The 24,207-nt window shown below is 42.1% G+C and overlaps 1 protein-coding gene across 1 annotated transcript in view; it reads right to left on the bottom strand.

Annotated features, from left to right (window-relative positions):
* The window catches only part of RGS22 (regulator of G protein signaling 22), a 115,516-nt gene that overhangs the window by 11,399 nt on the left and 79,910 nt on the right, over nucleotides 1-24,207 (bottom strand). Inside the window, exons 16-22 of the mRNA XM_077808670.1 lie at nucleotides 16,271-16,465; nucleotides 13,095-13,187; nucleotides 12,256-12,422; nucleotides 10,085-10,247; nucleotides 8,034-8,192; nucleotides 5,984-6,052; nucleotides 2,295-2,456 (exon numbers count right to left, since the gene is read on the bottom strand). Coding sequence (XP_077664796.1) covers nucleotides 2,295-2,456; nucleotides 5,984-6,052; nucleotides 8,034-8,192; nucleotides 10,085-10,247; nucleotides 12,256-12,422; nucleotides 13,095-13,187; nucleotides 16,271-16,465 — 1,008 coding nt within the window. The remainder of the gene's footprint in view (nucleotides 1-2,294; nucleotides 2,457-5,983; nucleotides 6,053-8,033; nucleotides 8,193-10,084; nucleotides 10,248-12,255; nucleotides 12,423-13,094; nucleotides 13,188-16,270; nucleotides 16,466-24,207) is intronic.

Below are 24,207 nucleotides of genomic sequence, written 5' to 3'. Positions count from 1 at the left end.
CTGGAACCACTGGGCCCCAATCCTGACTGAGGTCTCCATCTCTTACTGCAATATGGGATGAATGATAAATAATAATAATCATTGATCACATTAATTGATCACAGCAGCCTTCCCCACTCTCTGCAGCCTGTGTGTAGGGGCCAGGCATTGTCGTAGTCATAAGAACAGCCATACTGGGTCAGACCAAAGGTCCATCTAGCCCAGTGTCCTGTCTTCTGACCAGTGGCTAATGCCAGGCGCCCCAGAGGGAATGAACAAAACAGGTACTTACCAAGAGATCCATCCCCTGTCGCCCATTCCCAGTTTCTGGTAAACAGGGGCTAGGGATACCATCCCTGCCCATCCTGGCTAACAGCCATTGATGGACCTATCCTCCATGAACTTACCTAGTTCTTTTTTGAACCCTGTTATAGTCTTGGCCTTCACAACATCCTCTAGCAAAGAGTTCCACAGGTTGACTGTGCTTTGTGTGAAGAAATACTTCCTTTTGTTTGTTTTAAACCCGCTACCTATTAATTTTATTTGGTGACCCCTAGTTCTTGTGTTATGAGGAGTAAATAACACTTCCCTATTTTCTCTCGCCACACCGTTCATGATTTTACAGACCTCTATCATATCCCCCTTTAGTCATCTCTTTTCCAAGTTGAAAAGTCCCAGTCTTATTAATCTCTCCTCATACAGAAGCTGTTGTATACCCCTAATCATTTTTGGTGCCCTTTTCTGAACCTTTTCCAATTCCAATATATCCTTTTTGAGATGGGGTGACCATATCTGCATGCAAGATATGGGTGAATCATGGATTTATATGGAGGCAATATGATATTTTCTGTCTTATCATCTATCCCTGTCTTAATGATTCCCAACATTCTGTTTGCTTGTTTGACTGCCGCTGCACATTTAGTGGATGTTTGCAGAGAACTATCCACAATGACTCCAAGATCTCTTTCTTGAGTGGGAACAGCTAATTTAGCCCACGTCATTTTATATGTATAGTTGGGATTATGTTTTCCAATGTGCATTACTTTGCATTTATCAACACGGAATTTCATCTGCTATTTTGTTGCCCAGTCATCCAGTTTTGTGAGATCATAGAATATCAGGATTGGAAGGGACCTCAGGAGGTCATCTAGTCCAACCCCCTGCTCAAAGCAGGACCAAACCCCAATTTTTGCCCCAGATCCCTAAATGGGCCCCTCAAGGATTGAACTCACAAACCTGGGTTTAGCAGGCCAATGCTCAAACCACTGAGCTATCCCACCCCCCTGTAGCTGCTTTGGACTTCACTATCTTGAGTAGTTTTGTATCATCTGCAAATTTTGCTGCCTCACTGTTCAACCCTTTTTCCAGATCACTTATGAATATGTCGAATAGCACTGGTCCCAGTACAGACCTCTGGGGGACACCACTATTTACCTCTCTCTATTCTGAAAACTGACCATTTATTCCTGCCCTTTGTTTCCTATCTTTTAACCAGTTAGTGATCCATGAGAGGACCTTCCCTCTTATCCCATGACAGCTCACTTTACCTAAGAGCCTTTGGTGAGGGTCAAAGGCTTATCAAAGGCTTTCTGAAAATCTAAGTACATTATATCCATTGGATCCCCCTTGTCCACATGCTTGTTGACCCCCTCAAAGAATTCTAGTATATTGGTGAGGCATGATTTCCCTTACAAAAATCATGTTGACTCTTCCCCAACAAACTAGTCCTTGTGCTCTCCTGAACACAGGCATGACTTACTTCCTGCTAATACTCTGGTGCAGCTCCATTAAAGTCAATAGAGCTACGCTGATCTACTGCAGCGGAGGATCTGGGCCAAAGGAGACATGACTAGTTTGGGAGAACGAGAGGATGATGACAACTCAGACTGCATCTTTCCTGAACACTTACCCTTTGTAAAATTGTGTACATATTGTGTATAAAATTAGTATTCCCTTTACTTACAATGGATAATACTAGTGGAATTTATCTATAACCTGAATAAACATTTTAAGAATGCCCACTGTGTTTTGTACAGCACAGAGCACATCAATGCTCAACATATAAATAATAATAAAATTTTGGGCATGAGTTAATTGACAATATCCCTGTAAAGGTCAATAGGATTCTATAATGTATATAAGCACAAAGGAATATGGGTATGAAATTCTCAATTAATTTAAAATGAACCAGGTGGCATTGATGTTGACAGTAAATTGCATCAAGGCACTATAGTTAAAAGTCTCCTGAAGTATGTTAATGGATATATACTTTTAAATCTACATGATATTCCCCTGCTCACATTATAGCACCATACCTTATATTTCTGAACCTCTTGCCAGAAGAGCACTCCATTCTCCAGTAAATCTCCTTTCAAAGACACAAAGCGCTGAAATTGTAATGCTGTTACTGGATTCAGCAGCGCTTTACGGAACATGATTATTTCTCTAGATGAAGAAACCCACTTATTGTCCACATGCTGTCAAAAGGAAAAAAATGCACTGAATAAACTGTTTCAAAAAGCAATAACAAAAGCATTAGTTAGGGTAAACTGTCTGATTCTTATCTTTGCACTGACCCTAACTTTCAGTAGTTTATGACAAGGATACAATAGAACTTGGCAATCTTTCTTTTCTTTTCTTTTCTTTCTTTGTTTGTGTGGTTGGTTGGGACAACATTTTTTGGAAAGGAGGGACGAGAGAGGAAATGGAAACAGCCATTGCTATTAATTATGGCAACAAGCTATGTTTCAGGGAACAGTTTGAGTTTTCTACAAACAAACAACAGCAACTAAGAGAAAAGAACAGACAAACCACATTGCTAAAAACTCCAAAATGCTTTTGACATGGACCTCACTAACAAAACCAGTTTTGAAAAGTGTTGCCATGATCACCAACAGAAGCTGGAGAGTTTGCTGTTTCTGGAATGAATTCCACGAATAGTAAAATGTGATTTAAAGTCATCAAGACATTTTGGGAATCTTCATGCTTCAAAATAGACAGTGAAACAGAGCGCATGAAAGGGTGAGCAAAAAGAAAAGCCAGAGGGGATAGAGAAAGAAAGACAATTTATGCAGAAGTTCATTTGACATGAAATTTAGAATGGAAATCAACCCTCAGTCCTTCTTTACTGAGCTCACAATTCTCATGCTTTACTATTATTCTTGTACAATAAGCCAAGCAATTCCTCGCTGTTATCAGATGGATGACTGAAAACTACCCTATAACATCAGTATACAATCCATGAGGATCTAAAGGGAGGGAGTAATGTCCCATGGCTAGCAAGCAAGGGGTAGAGGAATATTTTTTGTTGCAAATAGCCTTGGAAATGTAACGTGAAAGCTGGAGCTGAAAGTCTGTCAATGGTTTCTCTTAATAGTAAAATAAAATCACAGGTTATACACAGTCCCCTGCTACAGTCACCCAGCCTAACTTTTGGGCACTGTGGGAACTATAACAAGTCCCTCAATGTTTCGGAAAGCCACAGACAGAATCAGGGCTGGAAATGCTGCCGAGGCTGCTACTGGTGATGTTAGTGCCGTTACAAGCTCCCTCCTGGCTGCCAGCCATCTGGGTGCCATCGAGTGGGTTCCTCTGCTGAGCAGCCAGCGTGGCTTTGGGCCACCAAGAGGGCAGTTCAATAGAATCAGAGGCAGCACAGCTTAGTAACTAAGGACAGCACTGAGAGCACTCTTGCTTGCTAATACCGTCCCTGATACAGACTCTGACTGTCTTTGGTCAAGTCCCTTAGCCTTTCTGCCTAAGTTTCCCCATCTGTAGACTGTTGATGTTACTATTCTGGGCTGTGCTTGATTCTCTAGTTAAATAACTGTATAAAAACCCCAGAGCAAACAGGAGAAAATAACCCCAACTCATCAAGATGATGAGTAGCTTCAACTCTTTTGACACCTCTTCTCATGAGCTTTTGTTAGCTCAACTGCAGCCATAACAAGGATGGTTGGGGCTGCTCCGGGGACTGGCTTTATTGTAACACTGATGAGCACTCTTAGAGTTGGTGGGGCAACTGCTCCTCGATCCTGAAGTTCTGCAAGATTCCAGCTTGTCACCCCTCTTGTTTAACCTGTGTATGAGCTTCTAGGAGGGTTAGTAAGGAAGCAAGGACTGTGGTGCCTTAAGTGCACTGATGATACCCCGTTGTACTCCTCCATGCCTTCTGACTGTCCAAAACTGCTACATGCATTACTTAGGGTTTGTCTACACTACCAGGGTTGTCTACCTATGTTACTCTACTCTAGCTACGTGAATAATGTTGCTGGAGTCGACATAGCTTAGGTCAACTTACCGCAGTGTCTTCACTACGCTGCATCGACAGGAGACACTCTCCGGTTGACTTATCTTACTCTTCTCGGGGAGCTGGAGTACCGGAGTCAACTGGAGAGCACTGTGCCATCGATTTATTGGGTTTTCACTAGACCTTCTAAATCAACACCCACTGCATTGACTGCAGCAGCATTGATCTTCCCCGTAGTGAAGACAAGCCCTTAGTGTTTGGCTGAGGGCAAGCTGGGTGAGTCATAATCCAGATAAGACTGAGGGGATTCATAGATTTTAAGGCCAAAGAAGACTATTATGATCATTTAGCCTGATCTCCTGCATAACACAGACCAAATGATATTGGGTGGGGGAAGGAACTAGAAGATATGGCAGGAGTAATATAAATCCCTAAGTCTGAGATGATGTGCTCATCACTGGCTGACTGGATTCACAGTCTGGACTTCTGGTTTGCCCCTCAACTGCTACTAGAATATTCAGGACAACAGCAGCTAGACTGGCTTTTTCTCATCCTCAGCTCGGAAGGAGGTTGCAACCATCTCTTCTGGATGCTGACTTTGTGACCACCATGCATGCTGTTGTCACCTAAGGGCTGAGATACCATATTGCTTTCCTCATGCAGTAGCTATATACAATCTGCAGCACAGGCAGCTGGGCTGTACTTCTCTTCCAGTGGAGATGGGTAGTGGCGACCCAAAAATCAGCTTGGTTTAAGAGAAAATTAGTTAAATTTGACTCAAAAGAATCATTTTACTATAGTCCTCCCTCACATGCTAAAGCTGCTTCCATTCAGAGTGGTGTGATCACTGTGATCAGGAATTGGTTAAGTGCTGGGAGATGGGAGTGAAAAAATAATCAAATGCATCTTGCTTATATGATGAGATGTGACAAAAGCACAGCCCTAAGTGAGATGCTGCAAATAACTATTTCCCTAAACACAGGTACCAGGTGAAAACCCAGTTAACAGAACCCACCTGCACTTTGGATTTCTTTCTATCTAGTGGTCTGCAGCGGTAATGGTGACCTGGTCTCTAGTTTGAATTCAACAGACAATAAAATGTAGATGAATAAATGTATACAACTTGCACGTTGGCAACCACAAAGAGTTCACTGCTCTTCAAGGGGAAAAAAACTGGCAAAAGTCTCCTGAAATGTCAGATGACTGAGGTTTAAGATGTTTAAAATCGATATTATCTTAGCGCTGTAAGGTTAAAATACAATTCTAAATGAAACGGATACTGTGTGATATGATTAAACTTGCCCATTCTGCTGCATACTTCACATTCTCTTTTGTGTCTGCATGTAATCCACTCTCAATAATAAATAAACTACCAGATGCTGGAATGAACAGCTTGTCCCAATAAGTCCACTGCATGGAAAATACAGATGAACGTGCATTAAAAATCCAGTACCAATTATGAGTCTCAGGGGAGTTCAGACTGCTGCACAATCCCTGGGGAGAGACCTGAATTGCTCCAGAGCGACCCCTTTGGCTAGTACAAGTATTGCTGGAAGTCCCATCCAGTTGGCGGCCAAATTAATCACTAATGTCAGCAAGTACAACTCCACTGAAGTCAATGTAATTACACCCACAAATGCCAGCAGTGAACTTGGGCCTAGATATGTAAAGCAGGGAAACAATGAAGAAGTCTCCAGGCTTCAATAGGGAAACAAAGGAATACCAGAGAAAAGAGACATAACATACTTTACTTGCCTTCCAGGACCCAATCTTCTTCTCATTTCTCTGGATTAGGAGATCTTCAGCTATGTCCCTTATCTGTGGCTGAACACAAGATTATCAGTATGTTCATATGCCAAGTAATAAATTCTTCTTGTTTAATGTGCAGGCTATAATGGGTTTGGATATAAAATGCTCCCAGTTTTTAAGTCATCTGCTTCAGAAAAGGTAGATTTGATCAGGCAGCCCCTTTGCAGCCAAAACACCCACCTAAATCAAGGGAAGATTCTCTGAATAAGAGCTGCATGGTCAAACGCAGCATGTTTGGTCACCCTGAATTATGAAGATGGATGGAGAATGTCATCTGGTTTCAATTCCACTAAATAAACACTAAAGCAGCTGTTCTCAACCAGATTCTAAAGCCCCAAGCCCAGCATCTCCTATGGGGCTGAAGCTGGGCACCCCAAGCCCCGGTGCCCCCTATGGGGCTGAAACTGGGAGTAGAGCCTGGGGCTAAAGCCATAAGCCCTGGCGCCCTCCGCAGGCCTGAAGTCAGGATCAGAGTTGCGGGACTGAAGGCAAGCCCTGGCACCTCCACGGGGCTGAAGCCAGGAGCAGAGCCACGGGGCTGAAGCCCCGAGCCTCAGCACCCCCTGAGGGGCTGAAACCGGATGCAGAGCTGTAGGACAAAAGCCACAAGCGGTTCCTCCCTCCCACAGCTGAAACCCCAGCCCCCCCAACCCAGGGGCTGAAATCCAGATCCCAGAGCCCCCACCCATGACTGAACCCCTGAGCTTCTCAGGGCTAAAGCTCTGAGGCCTCCCACCTCCCCATACCCAGTGGCTGAAGCCAAGAGATCTGAAACCCCCGCCCACTGCTGGGCCTGGAGTTTTTATAGTATGTTGATGGGTGGGGGGGCTAGGAAAGAAAAAGGTTGAGAATCCCAGCTTTAAAGGACCTTTTTATCCTTTCACTTTGTGATAAGATAGGGAACATAGTAAGGAAACATAAATGGAGGTAGAAAAAGACCAAAGCTCCTATGATTGTTACAAATCATAGTCTTGCAAATAAAATAATTTGGCTTACTTAAAAACCTACAAAATACAGATTCGTGAAAAGTGTCCAGTGCTCTAAATCAACAAATAGAGAGATGGACGATCCAATCTGCCCAAATTTTTGTAAGCCCTTTGAAACGTCTTTATGTTAAAAAAAAATTAAAACTAAGTTACATGTCTGATTTGAATGACTTCAGTGCCTGGTTGGAAACGGCAGGTTTTGCCTCAATCAGTACAATACAAACTCTCCATTCAGTCTGTGTGTGTCTGCTAAAAGCAGGATTTTTTGCTATTCTCAGCAGCAGTGTAATTCCCCCTACCACTCATAGATCCCATCCTAGCTACACTGCCATAAAAGTCAGTGAGGTGGAAGCTATGCCCATAGCAAAAAAGCTAGAGGACGATGTGCCAGCAGGAGAAAAGCTCTCCCTATTCTGAACACTCATGTGTAATTTAATTGATCATTCTTTAATGTAACCAGTCAGAAGCCAGGCCTGAAGCCAGCCAGTCTTCCCACTTGGCAGCTCTGCAGAAGGCCTGGAGTAACTCCTGTAGGCGATACAGCTTCAGGTGGGAGGACATGGGCAGCGTGAGAAACAGGAGTAGCAAAGTGTGGGAAACCAGCTCATTTGTTTGTGCTCTTGTCTCCCTGAGCATCCCTCCAACTCTTTTCTGTGGAGCTCGATTTCTTCTGGGTGTGACTATGTGTGGTGGGGGAGTAGAGAGGGTGAACTCTGATGCAAAGATCCAACTTTTCCCTATATTGGCTGGCTGTGAAGGCAGCATCAACTGCCTTCTTCAGCTTCAGTGGCTAACGAGGCCATCAGCAGGATTGGGCTATTAGAGGGAAAAAAACCTCATTCGCAGGCATCAACTTAACACTGCAAGCTGTATGCACAAGTCACTTCCCTTCAGTTTAAATTCAATATGAGCTATGATTGACTGTCATTTTTCTGCACCATCTTACCCTAGCAGTAAGCTACATCTCAGCATGAAAACAGTACTGGGATGGGCCATATCTGAAACATTACCTTTGTTTTTCTATGTGCCCCAGATTGTTCTTTTGCCAGGAACAGTGGCAGCCACTTTTTTTCTAGCCTCATCTGGACGTATTTTTGAATTTCTAGCAGAACTGCTGCGGAAAGTCGATCATGAAGTATGCGTCCCCAGCCTCCACCTGACTGCATTAGCTAAACAATCCAAATACAATAACAGATTAGAGAAGCTCTTTTGTGTATGGGCAAATGTTACTTATCCCTTGTGATAGATGCAATGTTATGGAAACATGGAACATTCAAAGACTATTGTGTTAGCTTTATAAATATTAAGTGTATCTATATGGGCTGGCTAGTGACTGCATTCCTGGCTAAATGGGTCAGATAAGGAATGGCTCCTGCAGGAACTAAAGTCAATGGGAGAAATTAACACAAATTCCCAATAATGAAACAATGCAGGTAGCAAGTCTTTTTCAAGTTTCGACCCCTGAGGAATAGCCTGACCTAGTTCAAAGGCCTTGGGGCACAAACGATTTGAAACTGTATAAAATACCTTCCCTGAGTTGAGGAGGGTCTCACACACATCACCCAAAAACCCGGGAGGAGGTGGTCAGGGGACAGGGGGGGTTGGACAGGGGGTGGGGTCCAAGGAGGTCCCAGGAGGGGGGGGCAGGGGAGGTTGGATAGGGAGTGGGGTCCTGGGGGGGACAGTTAGGGATGAGGGTCCCAGGAGGGGGCAGTCAGGGGACAAGGAGCAAGGGGGGTTGAATGGGTGGGGGATTCTGAGGGGAGCAGTCAGGGGGCGGGAAGTGAGAGGGGGCGGAGGCCAGGCTGTTTGGGGAGGCACAGCCTTCCCTACCTGGCCCTCCATACTGTTTTGCACGCTGATGTGGCCCTTGGGCCAAAAAGTTTGCCCACCTCTGTGCTAGGAATACCAAAAATACAAAAATAAATCGCAATTAAATAATCTGTTAGAAAAATAAACTGGGTATTCATCAAGTGACGGCTAATTAAAGTGGACACCTCTCAGTCAACACAAAGTTCTGCTGGAATAAAGACATGTATTTGTATAATTGTTATTGTGATGATTTCAGGAATCTGCAGACAGCTGATGAATTCTATTTGAAGCTGGAGTCTCTCTATGTGAATCTGGGTCAGACTGCAAACTCTATTTCTAATGTGGGGCTTATTTGCCTTATCTTCTGTCTTTTGCCTCATGTTGAGTTAACACCCACAGGAGGTGACAAGAGACATTCTTGCACCTGGCAGTGGGCTAACAATAGAGGGTTGTTGAACTCTGGTGATCCTCCATTTAAATGGTGTACCCATGGACAAAAATGGCTACTGCTCCTAGTGGGGGGAGGGAGTAAATAGTCAACAGCTCACCTGGTGAGGGATTTTGATTACCTGACAAAGGGGACTGGAAACTATAAGATAAAGGGTCTTTCAACAACCACTGTAGAGAGCAAAAAGGCATTGTCTGAAGGGGTCAGAGAGAGACTCAGTGATTCAGAGGAGAAGCCATAAGGAGAAGAGGAATCCTGGACACCCAAGATGACTATGACCTAAACCCAAAGAACAGTCAAGATTGGTGAGTAAACTGAGGCAGGGAAATGTGTAAAGGCATTTTATTGATTTGTCTAAAAATGTATAATTCTTTAGCTATCTACAGGAAAGAGTGATTACTTTTGGAACCTTTCAAGGTCTGTGTGTCTGTCTGCTTCCACCATCATGAGTCCCAAAGGAGGTGAACTGTAAGTTTGAGTGCCCACAAAGTGGATCTCTGGGAAAGGGTGTGTTTAAGCAACTGGGGTGTCTATGTGGGCTCAGCACTGGTCCTGGGGGACTCGGGCAGCTGGACCTTGAAGTCCCATTTATGCAAAGGGGTAACAGACAGAGATCTTGCCCAGAAAATGTGCCAGAGATGCACAAAGAGATGGTGGAGGAGCCTATTCTGACTCAGGAAGCTTAAAGCCTTTATGGCCAGTATCTGGGACCCAACCACAGCAGCCTGAAGCGTGTCCAGCAGGGGGAGATCTGCCAGAACTGTGACAGCTGTGTATAAATATTGTTTTATATACTGATACCTGGTCTTGTTGTTCTTTTGTAGCTGGACTATTGGGTCCAAAGAAGTATTTTTTATTTAGGTACTTGTTTTTAATATCTTTAGATTTTTCCTCTCTTTTTTCTTTTTCCTTGTGGAGCATCCTTCTGAATTGTTCAATATCTGTCCAACACATGAGATCCATGCTACAAAGAAATCAATGAGAATATTCTTCATTATTCCATGTTGATGTCATTTTAATTAGAATTCTAACAAGTTATTATTTTAATTACAATTAACAGAAGTGGAATCAAGTGTCCAGATCTTGCATGCTCTATCAGGGATAGACTTTTTGCCTCGGTTGTTCCCTACTAGATGAGAAATAAGCTAACATGAGAACGACTATGCCACTTGTTCAACAATCAGATGTAGAAAGGGAATGCCTTGAAGTCTCAGTCTACAGTGGACCAGATCAAATAATTTCTTTGATGAATTTGCCTCTTGTGCTCTTTTTGAATCATCTATTAATAAATTCCTATTTCCTCAACTATTTTATTATCCATATTAAAAGATGAATAATTTCTACATAAAATTCCTGGTCTGTAAATTGCTCATAATTAGTTCAATATGAGTATTTGATATTAAAAATTCCAGCTTTTTAACGGGATAATCTTGATTGGACACACAGGTTACATGATACTGGTTTTGTTCCTTCATTGGAGAAGAGAAATATTTACAATACTCACACTTCCAAATTCACTTTCTATGATTATTCTCTTTTAAAATTTGGTGTTTCTGTGAACATTCCTGACAGTAAACTTGTTTGCTAGAATATTTGCAGAAAGTGAAACACGCAGAGGGAGATCCAGCCAAACCACTTTAATTTCTTGTTCTAATAAATATTTGCTGACTTTTGTTTCATTTTTTGAGGTATTAGCTCATGGGTAAAATTTACAAAAGTATCTAATTGACTTAAAAACTGAAGTCTCATTGTCAAAAGTCTCTTGGGTACTTTGGAGTTTAAGTCCTACTAGGACTTAGTCTCCTTAGTAGAGCTGGTTGGAAAAATTCTAACAACAACGTTTCACTGGAATTTGCCGATTTGTCCAAATTGGAATGTATAACGGAGACAGTTCAGTTTCAAAAAACGTTCAGCTGGAACACTGCCTCGTTTCCTAGCAGTTCTCCCACCCAGTTCCTTGGCAGCCCACTATGCAGACTGCCTCAGAGTTGGGGACCACAGGGCTTCCAGGGTCTGCGGCTATGGGGCAGCTTGCTAGGTAGACTTCCTCAGAGCCAGGGGCCCTAAAGCTTCCAAATCAGAACAAAACCATAGTTTAAAATCTCAAAATCCTCCATGAAACAGAATGCCTTTTCTCCACAAAGCTCTGCACCTGTCACTTAGGCATTTTTGACTCTTTTGCTCTATGCTAGTCTATAATTATATTACCGTTTACCCTGGACGAGTAGACAACACCCTCAGCATTAGTTTAGGGGAACCTAATTTAAAGAAATGGATGGGTGTAAAAAGGGATTGGAAGGTTGAAAAAAGGAAATATTTTAACTATTTTCAGCAGTTACTTAAGAACTGAGTACTTTTGCAATTTTCTGGAATGTTAAAAATATGGGGACTAATGTGGGAAGATATAGGGAAGTTAGGCGCAAACCCCGCATTTACTTCTGTTGAAATCTTTATTTTACATATGTAGGCTCAAATTTTGAAAATTTGTGTGTGCATGCATAAATTACACACGCAGTTACTATGATGGTGTATTTAACTGCGTTAACTACATGAACCAAAACTGCAGTTGCTTACACACTTGTGATAGCTGTGTGCCCAAATTCTGTGTGTATATATTTGTCATTCTGAGCCTTCAATTTGAAAAAAAAAATAGATTCAAATTGTTCTACCAAAAAAAGAAGGTTTAATTCATTATAGATCAAAGTCTGTGTTGGGCGCATGCCTTTAAATGGCCCTGGGACATACGCAGGCAGCATTTGACCACAAATGATTTCATCACAGGAGATTTATTCCTAGCAAACAGCTGAGACTGCCATTCTGATGTCTGAACAAAATTCTCTTTTTAATGCATACATATAATTCTCAAAAAAAAAATGGATAGATTGCAATCCTGTAACCCTTACATGCCAAAAATCCCATAAAAGACAATGGGCATTTTGAGTGCAGAAATTATTGAAAAACAACAAACATACACTGCTGAATGCTCTTCAAGAAAGAGTCGGAACTGTTCTAACTCCAGTCCGTTGTGGATCAGGTCATGAAGGCTACAATCTCTGTATTCCTCAGGGACTTCACTTAAGACCTGTCCTTCTCGGAGAACATCAGGCTGAGGTAGGGGACTGACTTCAGGAGCAACACTCTAACAGAAGAAACAATTTCAATTATATAAAGAAGTCTTCTACCTCTATAACCTGGACAATCTAATAATCCTCCATTAATCCCTCTGTATTGTTTTTAATTCCTTCTCTTCTGTTGTTGCTAATTGCTGTCATGCAGTCACTTTTTCTCCTGTTACAGGAAACACTGCTCTGTCATAACCAAGCAGACAAGGAATGATGCTGCTACACAGAAATTATTACCACTGCTGAAAAGGAGAAGAATCTGTCTTGATATAAAAACTTCCCGATTCCTAAGGAAATAAGTTGCATATATCACTAAGGTTTGTCATCGGCTTTATTTTAAACATATTGGGCCAGATTCTATCCTTAAATAAACCAGTCACTCAACTGAAATCAAAGGATTTTCTCAATATTTAGGGCCCAATCCACCTCCCACTGAAGTCAGTAGAAGTCAGACCATTGACTTCAATGGAGGTGGAATCAGGCCCAAATACTGATGTAACTGAGAGCAGAATTGGAACCATAATTAAAAGAATGATAGCTGTCAAGCATTCATTTGAAAATTAATACTAGTGAACAGCACTGTTGGTCCATCAAACCTGCTCACAGTCTCCTTTCATTGCTGATACATAAAGTGTTAAGCCTCTGAGATAGAAATCAAGTTTGTTTTTGTTAGTAGGTGCTTGTCTTACCTCATCCTTCTTGGAAACACTCTCTTGATGCAAAGACTGTAGCTTTCTAAAGTACACTGAGTCCAGCTGTCGACTTTCTTCCACCAGCTCCACCTAATAAAAATAATATCTTATGTCATTCCCAAAGTACATATTATAGAAAGATGGAGAGCTGGGCAGGCAACTTGCCAATGACAGTGGGTAGAAAAGAAACACCCTTGCCAATAATGAGACAGATGTTTAGAAGAAAAAAAAATCACTGCAAGTTGCATCCCTATGAGAGCCACTGAGAAGCAGCAATCCAGTTCTTAGAACTTTAGCACTCACTAGGAAATGATGCTCATCACCAGTTTTGAAACATGAGCACCTCAATAGAGAATCCAACCAATAAATATTAAAGCTATAAGACAACTATTCTGTGCTTTTCCTGTTTTGTTCCATATTGTGTCAGTTGGTGCCTTTAGACTGTAAATTGTTCAGGGCAAACAATGGTATTTTTGAGTGGTATTTTTTAATCTGTGTAGCCCCATGCACATATATGGTGCTTAACAACAACAACAACAGTAATCTTGCATTTGTATGCTCAGATCAGCAATTAGGTGCCTAAGTAACTGTTTTATGCATCTATGTGTTGGTTGGAATGTTCAAATGTGGCAACTGGACATTTACCAAACTTAGACCTACAGGTTGTAGTGGTGCAGTAATCCATCACAGACAGACTTCCCCCACCATGGTCTTAATTATGGAAGAGCTTATATGAAAGAGAAAAGACGATATTTCCAAATTAACATCTATCTAGACACTCATACCATACTCAGCCTCGTATATCTGAACGTCCACGGGCTACAATCTAACTCTGTTCTACTGCTGGAAAACCCTTTTCCGTTTCTTCGTTGTTGGGTTTTGTTTTTTGAGAAATAATATGTAATAATAAAACAAGTAGAAAAATAATTTCAGACCATTTTGTACAAAGATTAAAGAGAGAATTGATAGAAGTGTGATGAGACACCATAATGAAAAAGGTTTGATTTGGTGTTTGGGTTTTTATAAAAGATATTTTGACCATGCCTCAAATGTATGATTTAAGCCTCTTTTTTATTGCTGGTTGAAATATCTTGTTTTCTATGGACTAAATGAACTGTTCTGTGTTGCCAAGCAAGTTGGGAAAGAGGACACAGGGAGTCTCCTCTCCCTAAAGAAGTAGCAAAGCTGGATCTTTCCTAGAAGGAGAACTAAGTTACTGAAGAGTGGATTGGATCAAGAGGGCATAGTCTGAGAGGAGCAGCACAGAGCTTTCCAGAGCATGTGCTGTTCTGTCCACCCTAAGGAATATGTCTTCTCCTTTTTGCTGGACTCAACAGTATCAGGCCCTATATTTTTTTACGCATCTGCCCAGCTCTCTTCTGTTATTAGAGTATTGACATTTGAAAAGTTTATGCACAACCATACAACAGCAAAGCAAAACACCACCTGTGCAGAAAGGGTGATAAAAGTTTCTCATTATATCACTAACAGAGACATTGTAGGCTGCATGCATGAAATTAACATAAAGCAATCATAGAAGGTTTTAGATTAAAACAATATGTTAAAAGAATGTTCAGAAAATGTCATCCCTCTTTTAATAAAAAATATTAAGAATTATGCTTTACAATGAAACCACTTGGTCAGAGGAGCTGCTATTCTCAGTATATGTTAAGCGTTAATAATGTTTGCAAAAGGTGTAATGCTTAGTATAACATTAGTCTGGCAAAGTCTAAGTGGAATTTCATACTAATGAATGGGTTGGCCAATTACAGCGTTGTTTTTGTGGATACAGACTAACACGGCTACCCCTCTGATACTTGATAGCATATTCTGTAGATCACTAAGAATGTAGTTGAAATATCTTTCTCATGACAAAGCTTAGAAAGAGAAGAGATTATGGCATAAAATGTACAGCATGGCAAAATTCTGTTCTCAGGCCTGTCAGTCTTCAACCTTGATATCCTGGTCTCCCCATATGTGTGGCATGCTCATAGCTGTTCATGCATGTAGAGAGAATATAATAATAATAATACTTTTCACTGCTATAGTGATTTCCAATAAAAGATCTCAAAGTGCTTTACTAATATTAACAAATATACCCTCATCTATGGAGGTGTTATTATGTAATGCTCTTTTCTTTACATATAATAAAAGAAGGCCACTTAACCCAAGGTTATAGTGAAACTACGAGGATCAGAACCCAGGTTTCCAGATTCCCATTCCCATTAAACGGATCACTGCCCCTCCTCACCTAATCCACAGATACACTTTATGAATCTGAGAGCAAAACTTGGTCCTAATTTTTGTAACCGCTTGTGAGCAGTTGCATTTCCCAACATACTCTTAAACAAAGTCCACATACAGAATACAGTCAGAACACACAGCCTTGCCTAATTACTTCTTGTTCTGATTTTTTTGTAAGAAGCAAAATTGGAATTTCCAACTTTCTCTTCTGGCTTTGCTGTTCTTATAGTTTCTCCCTCAGGATCGCCCAGCCCTTACTTTAGATCCTCTGTCTAGAGAGCCACTCCCACCTCATATCTGGATTGGACACTGAGCAGGCTGCCTCAATAAGCCTGCAGAATACACTCAATTCTTTCACAGGAGACTCACCACGTGCTTACATGGTAGAGTGTTTCAGGCAAACACTCCTTGTCTGTTGTACAATATTTCCTCTTACTCTAAGCATTAGCCACAACTAATTCTAAGCACTAAGACATGTTTGAGGCAGTTAGTCTTGACTTAGGGTCATTATAATCACACTCTGACAACTCTGCTTATTATCTCTTCATGGTAAAAAAAATGACTCCTTGACCACTCATGCTAAGTAAAATCAAAGGTGACCTTTAGTCAATGGTGTGATTATGAGACCGCACAGAGCACACCATCCCACAGGGAAAGCCTGTGCCTCAGGAAGTTACATTCCCTCCCAGAGCAGACTGGTCCAGTTCATTAGAGAACAGTGCAGGTTGCATCTACAGAACGATGTAGCCTGCTCTCCACAATGTGTCCTACTCACTCCAGGGGTCAGTGCAGAGGGGAACTGCAGCAATGGCCCCATTCTTTCCCTTATGAGGAACACTGAGGGAGCAGTACCTGCACTCACTCAAGCCCAGTAACTGGAATGGGGATGATCAAGGGACAGAATAAAGGGCACTCACTAGATAAGTTACCTTTCCATAAATGCATTTGTCTACTTCCACCATTTTCATCCATGGTACCAGCAGAAGGGTGAGGATATATTCTTCTGCTGGGTCAAAAAGATCCTCATAAGGTGGCTCAATTTTCTGATAAATCTCATTTTTCTTATCCTGTTGCAGTCCAATATCCATGCTGGCAGAAGGAGCAATGTAAGTGGCATAAAGGAACTACAATAAAAGAGAAGACAACAGTTTTTTAACCACCATCCATTCTAATGGCCACAGTAAATAAGTTAGTTAAAGACGAGTGTGGTAGCAAACTGTTTTTTATTATCCTAGTTACTCTCTCGAACACATCATCTTTCCCCCGCTTCCTCTATTCCCTCGATGCTACTAAGTTTTCCAAAATACAGTTTATGCCACAGCTCCCTGACTTCCTTACTCCTACATTTTCTGCTTATTAAAAGCTTCTTTGATGCCAAAATCATGCATAACGGTGATGGTAATGCTTACACAGAGACATTTTGCTGATCCTTAGTTACATTCAAGCAATCACAATTAACAACAACAAATGCGGATCTTCATCTTTGAGTTACACACTGTTATTACGCTACACATTTAACTGTAACAGGATGCACTGTTCTGTAGCACAATAAACCATTTTGTGAAAGATGGTTACTTCTTGCTTTTTAGAAACCAAGCCAAGCAAGATTTTGGAATTTTAACCTAAAATTGAAAATTTGAAATACCAATAAGACCGCAGTCCTGCTTCGGGATCCACTAGCATGGACTTCTGTGCTTATGCAGACCCCCACTGATTTCACTAGGACTCGGCCACAGCACAGGAGCCCACTTCAGCGTATCCCAATGGAGTGCTGGGGCCTAAAGCCTCACCAAAGCAAATATCTATGAGTCTATGATAAAATTCATATAGTTTTAAACATTCTTGACTTTTGTTGTTATCAGCACCTTATATCATTAAAGTTGTAAGAATATTCAAAAATATAATGCAGGGGTCTCAAAATCGCGGCCTGCAGGCCATCTGCAACCTGAGAACCTCCCCACTGAGGCCCAGGGAGGAGAGATGCATGCAGACAGGCTGCCAGCAATCTCAATTACAGGCACCATCCCCCGCAGCTCCAAATGGCTGGGGGAGAGGGAGATACCACCACTAGTTGCCGGGCAGAGTCAGTCATGGAGGTAGCATCATTGGTTGCCAGGCAGAGGCAGCCATAGAGGCAGCATCACTTTTTCCCCCACAATGAATACAAGTCAAAATACCGAACACAACTATCTGATGCACACCTTGCTGCAATCCTGCAGGTTTCAACTGCTCAGTCACTGATGCCAAACATCAACAAACTGACAGAACTGAAGCATTGCCAGGTGGCTGGCCAACACTAAAAACTCTCTGGGAGGCGAAGACTTGTATAAAGTTGTATGACAGTTTTATTGTTTCTAAGAAATTCAAAATAAAAAATACAATATAAACATTTTCTTTTCTGAACACCATCTTCAGTGACATTATTGGCCCGCTGGGAGGATTTGAGGACTGGCACTGGCCCTAAGGAAAATTGAGTTTGAGACCCCGATATAATGCAACTTTTGGGACAGATTCTGAGCTGGGGTAAATCAGCATGGCTCACTGACTTGAATGGGGCTACACTAATATACACCACCTGAGAAAATAGCCTTCCCTGTTTTGTCTCACTCAGCTTAGACAGTGAAGTAAGGCTGGTCAGTTTTACTTTCTGGTTCTCATGCACTAATAAAATACTATTGTGTTTCAGTGTCGAGCACAGCAGAGGAATGTTTGAATAGTTAAAAAATAACTTCTCTTTTCTTTATTTAGCATATCAAACTTCAACCATAAAAAAAACCAAACCCAAAATGGTTACTAACCTTTCTATACCTGTTGTTCTTCAAGATGTGTTGCACATGCCCATTCCAATGTATATGTGTGTGCACCCCGAGCACAGTTGCATGAATTTTTTCCCCTAGTGGTATCCATGGGTCAGCTCCAGTGGCCTTGGATGCCTGCCAGCCCTGTGCCCCTTCAGTTTATTTTTACTGAGTGACTCCAATAAGAGATGGAGGGTGGGTTTTTGAATGGACATGTGCAAGAGATCTTGAAGAACAACAGTTACAGAAAGATTAGTACCCATTTTTTCTTCTTTGAGTGCTTGCACACGTCCATTCCAATGTAGGTGACTCACAAGCAGTTGTGCAGGAGGTGGGCTCAGAGTTCAAGGACAGGCTGACTGCAAGACTGCATGGCCGAAGTTGGCATCGTCTCTAGTCTGCTGGGTGTTGGAACAATGTGTGCTAGGAAGTGTGTTGAGAACGTGTGCACTGGCAACCAGGTTGTTGCTCTCCAGATGTCCTGAATAGGGACTTGTGCTAGGAAGGCAGCTGAGGAGGTGTGGAATGAGCAGTCAGATTAGCTGGAGGTAAAATGCCCATGAGTTCATAGCATGTCCAGATGCATGAAGTAATCCAGGATGAAATTATCTGGACAGAGATGAGGAGGCTCTTTCTTCTCTCTGCTATTGTGATGAACAACTGAGTTGATCTGCGGAACTGTTTGGTCCTTTGTATGTGGAGAGCCAGAGCCTGTCTAAGATCTAAAGGGTGCAAGTGCTGCTCCTCTCTGTTCGCACAGGGTTTAGGGCAGAATACCAGCAGGAAGATTGCTTGACTGGAGTGGAATTGTGGCACCACCTTTGGGAGGAACAACAGGTGTGGATGCAACTGAACCTTATCTTTGAAGAAGATCGTATATGGGGGCTCCGATGTAAGGGCCAGGATCTCTGATACCCTTCTGGCTGAAGTGATGGCCACTAAGGAGGCCACTTTCCAGGAGAGGTGTAACAATGAGCACATTGCTAGCCGCTCAAATGGTGGGCCCATGAGCTTTGACAAGACAAGGTTTAGATCCCAGGGAGGAATGGGTTCTCTAACCTGGTGGGTATATCCTCTTCAAGTCTTGGAGAAAATGGATCACGATCTCGTGTGAAAAGACGAATTGGTTGTCGACCTTGGGATGGAAGGCTGAGATGGACGCTAGGTGGATCTTGACAGAAGAGAAGGCCAGACCTTGTTGTTTCAGCAGCAGAAGGTACTCCAAAATGAGCTGCAGAGTGGACTGCATAGAGAATCATAGAGTATCAGGGTTGGAAGGGACCTCAGGAGGTCATCTAGTCCAACTCCCTGCTCAAAGCAGGACCAATCCCCAATTTTTGCCCCAGATCCCTAAATGGCCCCCCCAAGGATTAAACCCACAACCCTGGGTTTAGCAGGCCAATGCTCAAACCACTGAGCTATCCCTCCCGCCATGGGGAGGACCAGATGGAGAACCGCTTCCATTAATGCATTGGAGGGGTTTTAGTTGGGGGTTGAAGGTGACGGCTAGCAGCGTTCTGTTATTTTCTTTGTTAGGCCTGTCCTGTAGTAGGTGACTTCTGGGAACTCTTCTGGCTCTATCAATCTGTTTCTTCACTTCCACAGGTGGGTATTCTAGTTGTAAGAAGGCTTGATAGAGATCTTGTGGGTGTTTGTCTCTGATGAGGGGTTGGAGCAAATGCGGTTGTATCGCAGAGCTTGGCTGTAGACAATGGATCGTGTGGTGTGGTCAGGATGAAAGCTGGAGGCATGTAGGTAGGAATAGCGGTCAGTGGGTTTCTGGTATAGGGTGGTGTTTATGTGACCATCGTTTATTAGCACTCTAGTGTCCAGGAAATGGATCTTTTGTGGGGACTAGACCAGGCTGAGGTTGATGGTGGGATGGAAATTGTTGAAATCATGGTGGAATTCCTCAAGTGCTTCTTTTCCATGGGTCCAGATGATGAAGATGTTATCAATATAGCGCAAGTAGAGTAGGGGCGTTAGGGGACGAAAATAACAGAACGCCACTAGCTGTCACCTTCAGCCCCCAACTAAAACGCCTTCAACGCGTTATTAAGGATCTACAACCTATCCTGAAGGATGACCCAACACTCTCACAAATCTTGGGAGACAGGCCAGTCCTTGCTTACAGACAGCCCCCCAACCTGAAGCAAATACTCATCAGCAACCACATATCACACAACAGAACCACTAACCCAGGAACCTATCCTTGCAACAAAGCCCGTTGCCAACTGTGCCCACATATCTATTCAGGGGACACTATCACAGGGCCTAATAACATCAGCCACACTATCAGAGGCTCGTTCACCTGCACATCCACCAATGTGATATATGCCATCATGTGCCAGCAATGCCCCTCTGCCATGTACATTGGTCAAACTGGACAGTCTCTACGTAAAAGAATAAATGGACACAAATCAGATGTCAAGAATTATAACATTCATAAACCAGTCGGAGAACACTTCAATCTCTCTGGTCACTCGATTACAGACATGAAAGTTGCGATATTACAACAGAAAAACTTCAAATCCAGACTCCAGCGAGAGACTGTTGAATTGGAATTCATTTGCAAATTGGATACAATTAATTTAGGCTTGAATAGAGACTGGGAGTGGCTAAGTCATTATGCAAGGTAACCTATTTCCCCTTGTTTTTTCCTACCCCCGCCCCCCAGACGTTATTGTTAAACCCTGCATTTGTGCTGGAAATGGCCCACCTTGATTATCATACACATTGTAAGGAGAGTGATCACTTTAGATAAGCTATTACCAACAGGAGAGTGGGCTTGTGGAGGGAGGGGGAGAAAACCTGGATTTGTGCTGGAAATGGCCCAACTTGATTATCATACACATTGTAAGGCGAGTGATCACTTTAGATAAGCTATTACCAGCAGGAGAGTGGGGTGGGGGGGGGGAGAAAACCTTTTGTAGTGGTAAACTCCCATTTTTTCATGCTTTGTGTGTATAAAAAGATCTTCTGTACTTTCCACAGTATGCATCCAACGAAGTGAGCTGTAGCTCACGAAAGCTTATGCTCAAATAAATTGGTTAGTCTCTAAGGTGCCACAATTCCTCCTTTTCCTCTTGTAATGTGGCTTTTTAAAAAGCAAAATACATCTTTCTTTGATGGAACTGTTCTCTCTCTCTAAATAGAATTTTTTATATACAAAATGTTTTCATTCAAATGGCTTTCTGTTTGTTTTGGTTTAGAAACTGGAAAAGTGGGGAAAACTAATTTATAATTGCCTTGATAGACAATGTCATAAATTATTAGCGGGCTTTGAACTCACCACCTTTGCAACATGAGGGCCTGATGCAGCAGCTGCTCCACATGTGGAACTGCTAGTGAGACCACTTCCATTTCACATGTGGAGATGCTACAGAATGAGCTCCTACATAAAGCAGATGTTGTATCCATTAGGCTATATATAGTTATTACTTATTAGACATGGGAATTTACAGGTGTTAAATGAGCTTTAGGAGGGCTCTAATTTTCCCTAACTAAGGGTATGTCTACATGGTACATGGAGGCCAGGCTCTGACTCAGACTGGAGCCCAAGCCCTACATCCATCCACCCACAGATCAGTCTGAGTCAGGTCAGCAAGCACTCGGGACCTGGGTCCTGGGACCCCACTACGGGGTGGGTCAGAGCCTGAATACCACCGTGACTTGGGTCCAAGCCCTGTCATTTTGCAATGTGGATGCACTCGCAGAACTGAGTCAGAAGGTCTGTGCAGTGCAGTATGGATGTGTTAGCATGGCTGTGAGACCAGGGTCCAGCAATTGTAAATCCAGTTTTACAATTCGGTGTGGACACTCAGGTTTACAGTGCAGCATAGACATATACCCTAAGGACCAGCTCCTCAGTTGCTCTAAACTGATGTAATTCTGTTGACTTCAAGGGAGATATACAGATTTATGACATCTGAGAAGCTGGCACACAACAATCTATCAAGATTTTTATACTATGCCCATCATTGTAATGTCTGAGCCCCCAAGTAGAAATATAGGGCCAGAGTGTGACTAAGTGCTTGTGCTGATGCATGATGGGAGAGGTGACACGGAACCTTCCACCACCTTGTGTTCCCAATACAGGGGTCAGTCACAACTGCACACCTTGCCCTGGCCTGAATGTAAGGAGTGAATGGGATATTACTGCAAATTGTGCTGGTCATCACAAACAAGTGGAGGAGAAGTGGTGCCCATGGCTTTCTCCTTCTGCACTGTCAAATGGAGCCAGTCAGTTTCAGAGGGAAGAACACATTACATGCTCTTAATGGGTGTATCCAGGAGCACCCCCAGGGTGGAAAACATTTTCGGTGCTCATCTCCACTCTTTGAGCGGCCGAGACCAAAAAAAGCGAGCTGCTTAGCAGTTTGGCTCCTCCTGGAAGCTGGTGTCCAAGGTGACTGCCCTGCTCAACTACCGTGGTGTATCAGAGGCCCTGTTTCCGCTCCATGCAAGGGAACTATAAGAATTACTGTTCTTCCAGATTTTCACTGGGGCTGTGAAACTCCTGAATGGCCCCTATGCGAGCCTGTGCACTAAGGAATTCATAGAGCATTATATTGTGTATTACAAGAGACTTGCTTTAAATTAAATGAACATAAGGCTGTAAAATTCAAATAAAGATCTTTGCATATGTAAAATCTCAGGCCCATCAGACTTAATTTATTCAATGTTTTGCAACTTCAGTAAAACACACAAAGAATTTTCCTACCTTCCAGCTATATATTTTTCTATAAAAGTATTAAAGTTAGTGATGGGTCCAAACCAAAACCGGAATCTGGAGTCTGATCAGAATTTGCATCTTGAAGTTATTTATAATGGACCAAATGTAAATATACCAAACTTCTGGGAAAGTCAGATTATGATTCAGGTCTGGATTATGAACTCCCAAATTTGGGAGTGTTCAGATCTGGGGTTTTGGTTAAACTCATCCCTAAATGTAAAGATTTTCAGTATGTAATCTCAGAATGCTTAGGTTTATGCAAAAACACAAAGGATGCTTAGTATTGTTCCTCAACAAATCCATGATAATAATAACTCTTCATCTAAATTGGCTCTAGTATTAAAATACTATATTTCCAATAATAGTATTAAATTTGTCTAACCCTAAATACTATTTTTCATAGCAGATTGCAACTTTTGTTTCTTTATTATTTTTCTTTTTCCAATTCGTTTTACACTCCAGCATGTGTGTTTATAGTGAAATAACCCATACATTCCTGGATTATTACTGTCACTCATCTTTTTCTAGTGCATCACATTTCATCCTCACTTGAGTTTCTTTTATTATACACACTTATATATTAAGGAAACACATGCCAGGGCATATCATAAAGCTTAGATAAAACACTGACCAGGAAAATACAGTGATCAAAGTTTCTTCTTTCTTCTAACTGTGTTATGTACAGAAAATCATATGAAACACTTGATCTCTCTGAGTAGTAAATAGTAAAATATATGACAATGTGCTGTTAGAAATCTGATTGACATTAGGAGTAGCTGGAATAACTATCTCATTGTTTCAAAGGTGAGTGCAGAATTCGGGAAGGCATCTTTTCCAGAAGCAGGCCCTTTTGATTGGATACAGCTTGACTCTCATCTGTGTTCCAATGAAAACAAGAATAATTTGTGTGCAGCCTTAAAAGGCAAACTTGAGAATGATACCAAATGTTTCAGCACATGTGTTGATTTGTTATATTTCATTTCAGCTGTGATGCTAATGGAACAGTTTCACATATTTCGTTCTGATGTATTTACTTTAATGGTCATGTGTATGTAGCTTTCTGTGATTGCCTAGTAACGCTGATTGTATGATGTTTTGCTGTCACCACCAGGCCAGGGCTGGAAATAAGATAAGACAAGACTAAAGGCTTGCTTTTCAGTCATGTAGCCTTTTAGTCCAGGGCAAAGTAAGTATAAAACTTGACCAAATCAGAATGGCAGTATTTCATATCCACTTTGCATTGGTGCAAATGACTGCACAAGGTGCAACACAATGGAGACTCGGGCCCAAAGGCTAAAAATTTCAAAAGTAAATTTGGCTCCTAAATCCATAT

Source organism: Eretmochelys imbricata, chromosome 2 (genome assembly GCF_965152235.1).
Source record: "Eretmochelys imbricata isolate rEreImb1 chromosome 2, rEreImb1.hap1, whole genome shotgun sequence".
In the NCBI taxonomy this organism is placed as follows: domain Eukaryota; kingdom Metazoa; phylum Chordata; order Testudines; family Cheloniidae; genus Eretmochelys; species Eretmochelys imbricata.
This window is presented reverse-complemented; position numbering and strand designations above follow the sequence as displayed.